This window comes from Silene latifolia, chromosome 9 (genome assembly GCF_048544455.1).
Source record: "Silene latifolia isolate original U9 population chromosome 9, ASM4854445v1, whole genome shotgun sequence".
NCBI lineage: Eukaryota > Viridiplantae > Streptophyta > Magnoliopsida > Caryophyllales > Caryophyllaceae > Silene > Silene latifolia.
The window spans coordinates 196,841,664-196,856,412 of NC_133534.1; the positions used below are offsets into that span (position 1 = coordinate 196,841,664).

Here is a 14,749-nt window from a genome sequence, read left to right on the forward strand (position 1 = left end):
GGCCATAGGTGGTTTGGGTGGCTGTGGTGGTGTTGGCGAGAGGTGTTTTACACGGGGGTTGAGGGTAGTTGGTGATGTGATGACGGGCTGTGAAGGGACTGGTTAGGGCACGGTTTTTAGGGCTGTTGATGGTGGTTTGACAGGAGTTGAAGGGGGTGGTTGGGTGAGTCATGGTGTGGACTAGGAGGTGGCAGGTTGGGTGTTCACGGTGGGAGTTGTGGTGTCGGGTATGGTGGGTTTTTGTGAGGGGTGTTGAACCGTATAATGGGTGTGGTTGGGTTGTTTGTAATCGGGTTTTAATTTGGATATCCGGGTGACTCAGGTTTATTTTATAAGAGGGTTTTAATACCGTAATAATTATAATAAATAAATTGGTTTGAATAACTTATATACTAAACGGAATAAAGAAATAATTAAATTAAATTGAATTATGATATTTTGATTAGGTGACGGTTGTGAAGAATTATATTTGGATTGCTTTAATTATTTGGATTGCTTAAGCTGCTTAATTGGAATCGCTTTCCAGGTAGGGATAAATCCTACTCAACTTTTACTCGATAATGTTTGTTGGATGGTTTATATTAAAGTGAATTGATCGTATGTGAATTGTTTTGGTTGACATAATCGTAATTGTTGGAAGGGAGATTTATATTGCATATGTTGGTTGATAATATCGTAACTGTTGGAAGGGGAAATTATATTGAGTTGTGTTAATAATATTGATGAGGTGATTTATGTTGATATCGTTGATTGTGATCGTGTTTATTGTGAAAAGCTGTGCGACAGTCAGTTGTATGTTGTGGAGGGAGTTTTTACACTGGGGTGATGGTAATATGTACGTTGTGAGGGAGGGGCACTATTACATGTTGGCGGTACGTTGTTAAGGGAGGGGTACTAAAGTAAAGTGATCCCGTTGTTAAGGGAGGTGTGCTAAGTAAAAGGATGGAGCACGTTGTCAGGGGGTTGTGCAATGTTAAAAGGAAATTGGATTGTTATCGTATGTTTTTGTTGTTAGTATTTATTCCTACTGAACCTCGCGGTTGACTATGTATTCGTGAACACCTGCGGTGAACCATAATGAGGAGAAGATTTGATAGGTACTAAAGATTAGCTGACTTGGGGAGCTATTATTGGAGTAGTGTCCTCCACAATAAGTGCGTTTACATAATAAATCTCGTAAAAGGAATATCAGGGATTTATTTATTTATTTATCAGCTGGTCATCGTTAATCGGTAATGATTGGCTGACTAGAGTTTGACATTACTGTCGTGTGACGACGATGATCAGCTGATCCCTTTAGGTCACACCTATAGGATGATGCCCAAATGGAAAAACTAATTATTTTTATGAGATACAAAATAATTAAATCCTTGTATTATTTGACTTTTTTTTTTTTTACAAAAAATTCTCATTTCATTTCAAAAGGAATGAAACTACATTTGCAAAAACTATCCACTAGAATGCCTCAACAACTAATGAAACTAGACAAACTAAAAGATAGCAACTAAGGGACCGAGTGATCAAGTAGAGAGCTCAATAAGGACTGATGGAATCTGATAGACAATCTAGCCAAAACTAAACGTTTGATCTTGCAGTGAAGCCCAGCTGCATCAATAATCTTATAGCTAAAAATACGTTGATTTCGTTCCCACCAAAGCTGATTAACAGCAGCAGCAAGAGAAGTATAATACCAATGATTTTTCCAATTTTTCCTGCTGCTACCAAAAGGACAGGCAAATAGAAGATGGAGTGAAGAAGAAGAAATCTGAGGGAGACTTAACCAGCTCAGAATGGAGCTCCAGACCTTAGCAGTGAAAGGACAAGAGAAGAATAAATGGCAATGATCTTCCTCACTTGCTTCACAAAAGATGCACCTGTTAGCAAACTGATAACCCCTCTTTTTAATGTTGTCCTGAGTATCAAGCTGACTTTGAACAGCCATAGAACAAGTAATACGATAACTGGGAATAATGGACGAATAGGAAACCCCCTTAGTCCAGTCTCCTTGGGTAGGAGCAGCCCTAAAGAAACCATAAGCTATTTGATGATGGAAGTGAGAGCCATGAACCCAGGTTTGAAGTAAAGCTCGAGCACTTTGAATAGAACCAGCTGACTCTACAAGAAAGTCACGAACTGCCAGGATCACTTTCATACTAGCAGAGAAAGAATCCTTAGCATGCAGGCACCAGATATAAGTCCCTTTCAGCACATAAGCCTGCTGCCACTTTGCCCAAAGACCAGAAGCAGGAGCAATAAGAACAGCAAGCCATTTAACAAAGAGGGCTCTATTCCAGGAAGGGAGATCCTTTATGTTAAACCCGCCACCAGACCAAGGAGAACAAATACTTTTCCAACTGGGGCGATGATCACTGGGCCACTGCAGCCCCCGAAGGGGGTGGCTTACATGGTCCATGTGGTGGTGCGGGAATGCATGGGCCCGGGGGGATTCAACCCCTCGTCATAAAAAAAAAATACTTTTCCATCTTTTGAAGACCATCTCCTGCCAGTTTCAGGTATACCCCAAAAGAAATGACTGCAAAGATGCTCAATTTTCTTGATAATGGCAACAGGTAGAAGGATACTAGCACACCAGTAATTATTAAGCCCAAAAACCACAGAGTTAATCAGCTGAAGTTTACCAGCATAAAACAAAGAATGAGATGGCCAATGGAGAACCTTTTTCTGAACTTTGGTAACTAGAGGATCAAACATTATAACAGAGATTCTGGAGGTGGATAAGGGAATACCCAAATATTTGAAAGGGAAATGACCCTTGGAGAAGCCTGTTTCTTGGTGGATTTCAGAAGTAATTGCAGGAGAGACATCCCCCAAATAAATGTTGGTTTTATCCACATTAGCATGAAGCCCAGAAAGGAGATCAAACTCAACTAGAGTTTCTTTAACTGCAACAACTGAAGGGACATCTCCTCTAACAAAGATCATCAAGTCATCAGCAAAAATTAAATGATTAAGATTAAGCTTGCTGCATTTGGGATGATAGGAGACATTATTTTTAGTACAAAGAACTCTGAGATGTCTTGAAAGTATCTCCATACTGAGGACAAAAAGATATGGAGACAAGGGGTCACCTTGTCTTATTCCACTCTTGCCAGGAAAGAAGCCAGCTATACCCCTATTGAGTTTGAAGGAGTACCAAGTGTTGGTGATACAACCCATGATCCATTTAGAGAAAATAGAAGGAAAACCCAAACTAGAAAGCATTTGAGACAAAAATTCCCATTGGATAGAATCAAAAGCCTTCTTAATATCCACTTTAATAAGACATCTTGGAGAAAGTACCTTCCTAGCATATCCTTTAATCAGAGACTGGGAAAGCATTATGTTCTCTAAAATATTTCTGCCTTTAACAAAAGCAGCTTGCTCCTCTCCCACAAGATAAGGCAAGATTGGTTGAATCCTATTAGAAAGAATTTTACTGACTATTTTATAGAAAACAGTACATCAGAAAATGGGCCTATTGTCAAGAACAGAGGTTACAGTATCTTTTTTGGGTATCATGGAAATTAAAGTTGAGTTTGCTTGCTTGGCCATATGACCAGATCTAAAAAAACTGTGTACAGCAGCACAGAAATCTCCCTTGATGATATCCTAGGAAGACTTGAAATACCCAGAAGAAAAACCATCAACCCCAGGACTGCTATTGGAATCAATGCTAAATAATGCAGCTTTAATTTCAGCAGAAGAGATGTCTTGAATCAATCTGATTTTATCATCTTCAGAAACACAAGGTCCCTGACCAATAAAGTTGATATCAAGATTGTGGACAGGAGCAGTCTGACCCAACAACTGAGTGTAGTAATTCTGAAAAGCAAGACTAACATTATCTACCCCCTGATGATGTAGACCATTGTGATCAACAATGTTAACTATATTCTGCTGGTGCTTTTTTCAGCAATCTTAGCAAAAAAATATTTGGAACTAGTATCAGAAGATTGTATATGAGTCAATTTTGCTCTCTGTGTAAGCATGTTTAATTCAGCTTTCTTAAGAGTAGTATAGCTAGCCAGACAATCTCTTTCAGCTTCAATAAAAAGGGGAGAAAAAGGATCCTGTAAGAGCGTCTTCTGACAGTCCTTAAGCTGCAATTTAGCATCTTTAACACGACTAGTGAGGTCACTAAAATTCTCTCTATGGAAAAGAGTAAGAGCATGTTTAACCTTCTTAAGTTTAGTAAATCCCTGATTTCAGTTTGTTTAATAGGACAATTTAATCCACGAACATTCCAAGAAGCAATCTTCATTTGGAACTTGGTTGTGGAGGAACAAAAGCATGAATATCCACTAAACCAGTTTGAGAACTGCCTTGCTGTATCACAGACTGACCAACTACTGCAGTGGAAGGGACAATCATTTGAGACTGCTCTCTAACAAGGCTAGAAACAGCTAACCCCAGTGAAGAAACAGAACCACCAAGATCGGGTGTCTCAATCAGACCAGGGACAACACTTGGACATTCTTGATGCATTTTAGAAACCAAATTAGATGAGAGGGGTAAGTGGGGAGAGGATTTCTGGCCTAGCTGAGAGCTTGGTGAGCCTACATTCCTCTCCTCAACTAACCCATCATACTGAATGGGATCCGAGGTACCACCTAGTCCAGTTTTGCCCTTCTGCCCAGAGGCAGTTTTAGTAACACCCAAAGACTTATTTTTAGAGGACTTTTTACCCTTAGATTTAGCTGAGCTTCCTGAGTACTTTTCAGAAACTTTCTGAGGAGGAATGAAGTCAGCATGAGAGGATCTCTGACCTAGCATTGATCATTCCAAGTCTACATTCCTCTCTGCTGAACCCACTACAACCACAGAAGCCTCTGAGGTATCACCTAGCTCAACTTGTCCAGATTCAGAGCTCTCTCATAAAAGCTGGAAAGAATTAGGAGAAATTAAGAGATCAGTAGCCAAAGGATCAGAAGGAACAAGCTCAGTTGCCACACTTTCATGAGGAGACTGAGCAGGCTTTGACTGAGAAACTGGTCCCTTAGAGGAGGGATCAGACCCAGATGGAGTAACCTCAATAACAGACTTATTTATTTTACAGTTCACAGAGGTGTGTCCCAACTTGCCACAACACTTGCAGTAGTAGGGCAACCATTCATAAACAACCTTTTGAGAATATTGACCCAGATGAGGGGTGTTAATAACCACATGAGAAGGCAGCTCCTGGGATACATCTGCTTCAACTAGTACCCTAGCAAAAGACAGTTTCTCCTTTGAAGTAGTAGCTGGATCTGCAAAGAGTGGCTTACGCACTTTGCTAGCCATCTTACTCAGAACTTTATCAGTCCATAAGAAAGGATCAAGACCTGGGAAAAGGATCCAAATAGGAACCTTTGCAATCCTGTCCATGTCTAAAGAAAAGGATGGACTCCATTGTTTCAGAATCAAAGTGTTATGACCCACCTTCCAGGGTCCTTGTTTCAAGACATTATTTAATGCAGCATCAGAATCAAATATAAAAGTGAACCACCCCTGTTTAAAATACTGAACTGTGGGAGAGGCAATGTTGGCCCAACTCTTATTAACAAACTCCTATACAGTTTTCAGGGTTGGTCGACCACCAAGAACATTACCCATTAGAGTATTAGACCACAATTTCAATTCCTCAGCATAATCAGATGCATCAATATCAACCTCAGAGGAATTAGCACTAGTTTCACAAAAAAAGAGATTCATGCCTAATTTGGCAGGAGTATTGAGAGCTTTACACCAGTTACCACCAACTACTGTAGCTTTTGGGTCAGATTTTCCCACATTATGAACTTCAGAAAATGTAGGGTTTTCCTCCAGTAACACTTTATTCGTATCTATAACAGTATGATTATCCACAGAAGCAGGCATAAGAACTGTTTCAGGGCCTAATTCGACATTAACAGAAGGAACTATGGGAGTAGCAGTTGCATAATTCACAATCGAATCAGAAACAACAGTATGATTACAATAAGGAAGGTTAATTGTAGGAGAAGAACGAGAAGAAACCACGTTTCCTGAAGTAAATCCAATATTCGCAATACGAGAAGGAACATGAGTAGTAACATATTTCTTAACTAGAGAGGGAGAAGAACCTTTACCAACAATGGCGGATTCAATAAGAGCATTCACAGTATTCTTACGCGGAGGCTGGGTATGTAAAATTTCATCCAATTCAGCATCATTTTCCACAAAATTGGCACCAATCGATTTCTGAGTATCCACGGAAGCCATGGATGGCTTCAATTGAACTTGTCGAGCTCGCGTACGCGCCATGAAAGGAATCAGATGGAAGGAAAAAACAGGGTTTTGGAAAAAACGGTTTTCATGAAAGAAGAAAAAAGAAAGACTTTTTTATAGAAAGGGAAAATTTTGATTATTTAACTTGTAGTTAGTCACATAAATGTATTATTTGATGACAGGTTACGAACTCGGGACAATGAGATTTATTATTTAATCATTTGATGTTTAAATAATAAATGATTAGAATTTATTAATTAATTGTTAATTAATTAATTTTATACGATATGTGTATATGTTTTGAGGTGGAATTAATTAATTAGCTATTAAATTTTATAAGAGGTTGTAAAATTAGCTAATTAGGTTAATATTGATACATTGTATGTTGACAAAATGGTCTTATGATTACTTAATGGTTAAGTAGTCATTGGTAGTTAATTTGTATTATTTAAGTGTTAAATAATTAAATTAATATTTAAATATGTAAGATAATTAAATATAAAACTTATAAGCATTTGTGGGGCAAATGTCGAAAACCGAAATGGACCCATATAAGTCCATTTGGCTGATTTTTTAGAGGACACCAAGTGTCCTTTTAAGTGGCAAATTCCACTTAGATTTGTCTCCCATATTTGGCTATACATACCCAACTATTCACATCATTTTACTAGTTGTAAAAATTTGAAGAAAATTGTGTCTTTGTTTGAGCACTTTATCAAGAGACCATTTTTCTTCTCATTTTTTCATCTTGTTCATCTTAAAAACACATATATAAATTAACTAGTAATATTATCAAAGTAATAATATTATTTAGTACATCAAATATACAATAAACAAGGTTTACTACTACATATACCTAGTTAGTATTTTAGTAGTATTTTGGGTTGATTCTTGGGTGCTTCCTTAGGAGACCATCTATTTTGGTGGTTTGTTGTCTTGGACGATCATCCATTTTCATAGCTCAAGAACAACATCAAGGAAGGAGTCCTTGAGTTGTGCCCAAAACTTGCCTTATACAATGTAAGGAACTTTTGTCTTAAGATGGTTTAATACCATGTTTTATACTTTTATTTGCATGAAGTAGATTTAGACCACTTTAAATTAATTTATAATTTTAATATCATAAGATGAGTATTAATATGGTCTAAATAACTAACAGATATGGGGTGCGTGAGGACTAGCCAATCTACCTAGAAGTCTAGATCACATAGATTATGAGATCACTTTATTTATTTCCGCGGCGAGTTGTATTGTATTTTATATTAAAATTTAGTTGGTTAAGTTGCAATAAACATGTAATCATTAAGTTTTAATTTAAAGTACTTTGGTGAGTTGGACTTTGTTATTCACTACCTGTAGATACCTCATTTCTGCACCTCCCGCAAACCACCCGGTGATGATTGGGCCGCATGTTTGCTACACGGAACGATTTGTGACAGTTCGTAAGATTATCGTCAAGTGATTGCTCAAATATTAATGTCTACCTCTTAGTTGTCATCTACGTGCCGATACGGTCGTTTTGACAGTAATTAGAGTACATTTGGAGTCCGGGCCTAAAACCGTCTTCATTTTCTGATAAACCGCTAAATCCCGAGTCAGAATGCTCTGGAATGTTCCGGATATTTCTATTCCATATTTCACAATTTTTATCCTTTGGTAAACAAATCTCCGTAATATTCACATAAGATATTAAGGAAAACCAAATTATTTCCGTCCTACCATAACTTAAACACGGAAATCCTTCTTCCGCAGGAGGAAACCACTTGGGAACAGACGCAGCAGGTGCTGCGCCTCTTCCAAGAGACGTGGTGGCTGCTGCGCCTCTTCCCAGGCCCTTTACTGTGTATTTCTCGTATCTTTTTTATATCTTTCCGAGATTCACTTCCAAAGAGTCTCCGAAACCCTATTCCTTCACGTGATTAGTATAAATAGGAGCCTTCGCTCCTCATATTTCTCACGCGAGTGTCCGCCCTTCTCTTCTCCCTTTGCATTCTAGACTTTGTTCTTACTTTTTGGCGTCTACGTGCTTGAACATTCGACCACGTAAGCTCGGATCCTTCTGAGTACCAGCCTTTCGTTTGCATGACCGACCATTTTGACCAACTCCACATCAATCAACTTAATTAATCTAATCGTTTTCCTCTTACGAGGGCACTTTCTTTGCATTCGCGTCGAGCATCACTAATCGATATCTTAGTCCTTCTCGTTTCGTCAACATGTAAGTCTGAGGGTGTAAATCTCTCTTTATTTATTGTATTTACTTTTTGTACCAATTAATGTAAGGTTTATGTCGAAAACATCTATTAAAACCGATTTCTAAAACCATATTTTAAAACCTTTTTTACGGATTTCCAGTACACAGACGTCGAGAAAGGACGCAGCAACTGCTGCGCCTCTTCGAAGGAGCGCAGTACCTGCTGCGCCTCTTCGTGAGGCTGCCGCAGTTCCTGCTTCCTTTCTTCTTCCTTCGTCCTCTGTAATTCGTTTCCTTTATTTCTTTTCTTTCGTTTGCTCTTTAATTTCTTCACCATAATAGCATATAATCCACATGTATATTGTTTATCATTCATTCACATGCTTAATTCATATTTAGTCCGACTTAAATCCCAAATAATCCAATATTTGCGGGTTTTCGTTATTGCATTCAATTCCGGGTTGTAGAGATTCAATTTATCAATATTGAGTTTCTGGAATTCTTCTTTGATATAGTTTTCATCTGTCTTTTATCGTATTTATCGTATATTCATCATTAATCCATTATATTTAACTAATTAAATTAATTTGTGTAGTTTGTTAATATTATTCACTTCTGTAATTAATCCATCTTAATTCCGTCTCACTCATATTTTATTGCTTTCATGACCCATTCATATGTTAAATAACCTGCTAATCACTTTCATCTGAGTAAATATAATAATCATCCATTAAAACCACCAATTAGCATTAACGGCTTGCAATTAGGCTTCACAGCCAGAACTGAGCCAAGGAACAGACGCAGCGTCTGCTGCGCCTGTTCCTGGCTGAGTTCTGTCCCTGAACTCCGTTTCTGCCTTGACTTAGTTTAATTAGCTTACATACAATTAACTACTAATCGTATTATCACCTTCTGTTTGTTCGTTAATTTATTCTTTTATTCTTTTATTCTTTTTCTCAAAATTATCCGTTTTAAAGGTATTTTCGACATAAATCGCCTATCTGTTGTAATTATTGTAATTTTCATTATTGTAATTTATAATTATTGTATTTCTTTTGTTCTTTGTATGTTTTCACGCATAATTTAACATTAAATCCAACTTCGACCTAATTGTATGCTAAATTAACTGTTCACCGACTTAGTTAATCTTCACATGCTAGGATCAAAACTTGGATGTTGCATGGCATGCATATAACTGACGATATATCGAGTACGAATAAATTCCCTAATCATTAGTAGAGGCCGCTATCGAGGCGGGCGGGATTAGGTGTTCGATCAAAAGAGCTTCCTAATACGTACCCTCACCCCTTACTCCAGATCTCCGTGAACACCCGTGTGCATTGGCATCCACGAGAGTCATTCTAGACATAGAATGCTAAGGGTAATGATGCGTGTCTTTTATATGATGTTTTACATCCCTTTTTACACGCATTTCAGAGCTCATCCATGTATTTTATGCTACATTTCTCCCTATTTCCGTCTACTTCCGTATTTTGTACATTATTGCAGAAATGTGAAGAATTCATCGGAAATCAAGCTAAATCTGTCCCCGAGTTTCCTGCATTGCATTTAACGTGAAGTATATGCTTAAGGAACGAGCTTGGTGCGCATTTCAAGGCCCAAAAGACAAATCCACGAGTTTATAAAAGGCAAGTAGCAGCTCATCCAGTCGATCGACCACTCTCTTCAGTCGATCGACCAACAATCGGGTTTCAGAAGCTACTGTACACTGAGGAACAGTCGATCGACCACTACCATCAGTGGATCGACCAGTCTGCTGTTCAGAACGAGAATTAAAAGACCGAGGAACTTGAAGCCCATTAAGTTTAGGTTTTGGAATAATTGTTACGTATACTTTCTATATAACGTAACTGAGAATACCTAGTTTATTATCAGAGATTATTATCAGAAATTTACATTCAGTTTTAGAATATCATAGTTAGGGTTTGGGATATTATTTGCATTGGATTTTCGTTGTGCTTTCAATCATTCCGTTATATTCCTTCTGCAATCTCGGTATTTTTCTGCCCTATTTCAGTTTACTTCTATTTCATCAATAGTATAGAATTGCTAGTTAGATTCCCGAAACCATCTTATTGTTGCATGTTAATCGTTTGTCTTACCACTTTAATTATGAATTCAACACTTTTATGCCCTAGTATTATTGTTGTTATCACTTTCAGCATGAGTAGCTAAATAGTTTGTACTAGGATGTAGGCGATTTATGGCATAGGCGGCAATAGATTAAACACGGCCTGAACCCGTGTGTTGGTCGATCGACCACCCTACCCGGTCGATCGACTGACCTCGTGAGCTTTATTCTCGTTTTAATTGTTTTAATGTTGTATTTAACGAATCGAATGCATGCGACTAGTTAGATACTTAATTTATGACTGCCCCATTAGATCGAAAGATAGGGTAAGTTGTTAGACCATCAATTAAATCGACTAGACTGTATTGAGATCGAAAGATAGGTATAGTTTAGACTGTAAGTCACTTTTCAGGACGAAAGTTAGTATTAGTGACATTAGGGACCTATAGCGAGATCGAAAGATGATATCTGTTAAAAGTGGACCGAGAGGACCTCTTTATTTCCCGCCTCACATGTGTTTGATTCAGACCGACTTAGTTTGCTGCCGCCGAAGCTATAATAAACCGATCATCCTAGTACCCCTTCTTTATCTGTTTAATCCGTATTTTTAGTTTATTGTTTTTATTTACTCTTAGCATTAGACAAAATCAAATCAACCCCCACTTCTGTTACCGTAGACTAAATTAGACAATTAGAAATTACATTCGCCTCCTTGTGGTTCGACCCTGTTACCACTAGCCTAGGTTAGTCTTAATAGGAATTATAAATTTTATCTTTGGTACTCACAACGACGGGTATCAAATTTTGGCTCCGTTGCCGGGGAGGCAATAGTTATAATTTTTAACTGTTTTATTTTAGTCTTTCTTGAGTTTAAGGGACACCCGTTCCTTAAACTTTTTATATATTCCTTTTGTAGTTTCCTCTTATGCGCAGGTCACAGGGTGGTGAACTAGTACCATTCAATCCTGAGCTTGAAAGATCCTTGTGCGAGTTGAGACGATCTCAGAGGATATTGCCGACAGAAGAAGAGCTGAGTACTCTGTCAAGCTATTACGAGAACGAGCTGTACGAGGAGGATCCACCTTCTTCACCCGTTTCCACCTCTTCAGCCGAGACAGTCACTTCTCCAGAAATTCCAGTCATGGCCGAGGAAGCGAGTATAGCTAGTCATTCTGAGCCGACAGCTGCAAATTTATATAAGGGGTTCGAACTACCAGGAGATGTCAGGAAGTTCGAACCAAAGCCTTCATACATCAGTATGGTTGAGAAAAACCAGTTCGAGGGAGCTGCAAATGAAGATGCAGCTAAGCATATGGAGACATTTATTGACTACTGCTGTTCCATACCCCCACCAGCCGGCGTGACCCAAGACCAGATCAAGGAGACCATGTTCATCTTCTCCCTTCGTGATGCTGCAAGGGAGTGGTATAGAGATCTTGATCGAGCCGTTCATGGGATCACCGATTGGAATACCTTGGCATTGGCATTCTATAAGAAGTACTTTTCTGCTTCAAAGACGATTGCTATTAGAGCTCAAATCACGAGTTTCAAATAAGGGCCGGACGAGAACTTCCACGAGGCATGGGTCCGATTTAAGAAGCTGGTGCGAACCATACCGCACCATGGTTTCGAAAAATGGAGCTTGTGCAATCATTTCTATAATGGATTGTATGACGATCCGAGAGCCATTTTGGATGCTGCAGCCAGTGGCCGATTTTCTGAGAATTTGGGAGAAACCAAGGGGTGGAAGATCATTGATGATTTGGCCACTCATATGGCTGAATATGGGAATTCCAGAGGGAACCAAAGGAGAGCTACTGAATCTTCCTCTGTTGCTGCACTGGAAGCCCTCACTGCAATGTTTGACAAATATGAACTGGGAGGAGCTTCAAAAGGAGGGATGTACCATGTCAATGTTGTTTCAGACGGTCCTTTCGTCTGTGAAAGGTGTGGAGCTGAGGGACACGTTTCGAAGAATTGTCCTAGTCCCTTTGAGTCTTATGTTGCCTTTCAACATTATAGGCAGACAAACACCTACTATGAGCCCAATGTTCATCCTAACTTGAGTTGGAGGAGCCAAAATGTCCTGAATCCAACTCAACCTCCGCCGCAGCAGCAACCCTATGCGCCTCCTCATCAAAAGCAACAACAATATCAGAAACCTCCTTATGTGCCGCAGCAGCAACAATTGAAGAATTCTGAATTTTCCGAGCTTAAGAACTTGTTGCTGAAGGAGTCTAGGCTAGAGAGGCCGGGATGAAGCTACTAGAAAGCCAAATTGCTCAATTGGCTAGCAAGAGTAACACTCGAGCTCCGGGACACTTACCGACTCAACCTGAACAAAAGGAGACCCTAAATGCCATCACTTTGAGGAGCGGGTCCACCCTGGAGGGGCCTGCCATGGTCGAGGACGCTGTTGAAAAAGATGAGCCCGAAACAAGTAAGAAGAAAGCTTCAACGAACAATAACAAGAAAAAGGCGTCTGCCAGGTATTTCAGTCGATCGACTGATATACCTAGTCGATCGACTGAAACACGGGTTATAGGAGCTTCTGGAACTGTACATCTCAGTCGATCGAATGAGGAAGGTGGTCGATCGACTGAGATCGCTGCTGATGTTGAGGAATTTCGTCCTCCAATGCCCGATAATCTAAGGGACCACTTGTTTCGGGGTACCACAGTCCCAAAAACTTTGAGGCAAGACCCAAGTGCTGATGGGTCAGTCCCGGCTCCGAAATATGACTCCATGTCGGTTAATGGCTCACATTTGAGACGGTCTGAAGAGGGGTCGAGCTTCAACAAGGAAAAGGTTGTGGACTTTCAGCCTAAGTCCACGGATGCCGGCACGCGAGAATTAGAGGAGAGGGCCAAGTTAATTCTTACAGCCCCATATCCGGAGAGACTCGTGCCGACAAAGGAACAGGTATCTTTCAGGAAATTTGAAAAGGTTATTCGTAGTCTTAATGTACAAGTTCCTTTCCTTGAGTTAGTAAACCAAGTACCCGCTTATACCAAATTCATGAAACAACTCTTGTCCAAAAAGCGGTCACTTGAGACAGTGCACACTGTAGCACTCACTGATGAGTCATGCTCCTATTTATCTCACACTGCACCCCTTAAGTTAGAGGACCCGGGCAGTTTTTCTGTTCCTTGCAACATAGGTACCTTCTCAATTGAGAGGGCATTGTGTGACTTAGGAGCTAGCATTAGCGTCATGCCCTTAAGTCTAGCTAGGAAGCTGAAAATGTCTAGGTTTGCGGTGACAGTTATGACAGTACAGATGGATGACCGATCTACGGTCGAGCCTATAGGTGTCCTAGAGGACATACCCGTCCAAATAGGGAAGTTTTTCTTCCCCGTTGACTTTGTTGTCCTTGACATGCCTGGGGATGCCCATATACCAATCATTCTAGGTAGGCCGTTTCTGCACACTGCTGGTGCAGTTATTGACGTGGGCTCTGGAACTTTGACTTTCAAAGTTGGGAAGCATTCCATCATTTTTGCCCAACCTGCTAAAAAGAAGGACCCCATGTGGGCCGTCACCTGCAACACGGTTTCTGAAAAGAAATTGTACTTTGTGCTACCTGAATTACCTGTCTCTATTACTACTCCTGCGATTACACCTCCGCCCCAGACCGGGAGCAAAAAGGAGGAAGATTCTGTTGTTTTGCACATTGCAGGAGCTGGTTTGGGGAAGGAAGAGTCGCTGGTTGTTCCAGCTGCGAAGGAGCAGACTGTTTCAAGAGGTGGCCTTGGGTGTCTAAGCTATGGGACTGACGAGGACGTTGAAGATGAGCCGGCCAAAGTGAGATGGTCTGATTTGGATTTGGATGAGCCGGCAGATGTCGTTGATTGGGGGGATGCAGAAACTGTTGATCCGTTAAGCTCTCCGACTGTTGAAGCTAAGAAGGGTGCGGCTGATAAGATAAGCACCGTGGAGGCTACCTCTAGTAGCCAGAAGCCGACGAAGTGGGTCAAACCGTGGCCTTTCTTGATCAACTACTAGTTGATCGAAATTGCTTTATCAAACATTTATTGCTTTTAAGACTATTTACCGTATTTCGTGTGCGCGAGACTTCGCATTTTATTTTGCTTGCTTAGGATTTTATACGTTATAGACTTTGCTTTGGGTTTTGCGCAATTTTGGGCGCGTATTATTGTGCATTTGCAGGTTTTTAGACCTCATTAGCTCAAGTAATTGAGCTAACTCGAAGAAATCTGAAGTAACAGCAGTTATTC

General features: G+C 39.9%; 1 protein-coding gene across 1 annotated transcript; it reads right to left on the minus strand.

The window, feature by feature from the left end:
- Nucleotides 1–1,504: 1,504 nt before the first annotated feature.
- Nucleotides 1,505–4,773, minus strand: LOC141602079 (uncharacterized). The gene is made up of 5 exons (XM_074422389.1): nucleotides 4,285–4,773; nucleotides 4,026–4,199; nucleotides 3,629–3,852; nucleotides 2,476–3,418; nucleotides 1,505–2,377 (listed from the first exon to the last, which is right to left on the minus strand). Exons 1-5 carry the CDS (start codon nucleotides 4,771–4,773, stop codon nucleotides 1,505–1,507), a joined length of 2,703 nt encoding a protein of 900 aa, XP_074278490.1.
- Between the last annotated feature and the right edge of the window lie 9,976 nt (nucleotides 4,774–14,749).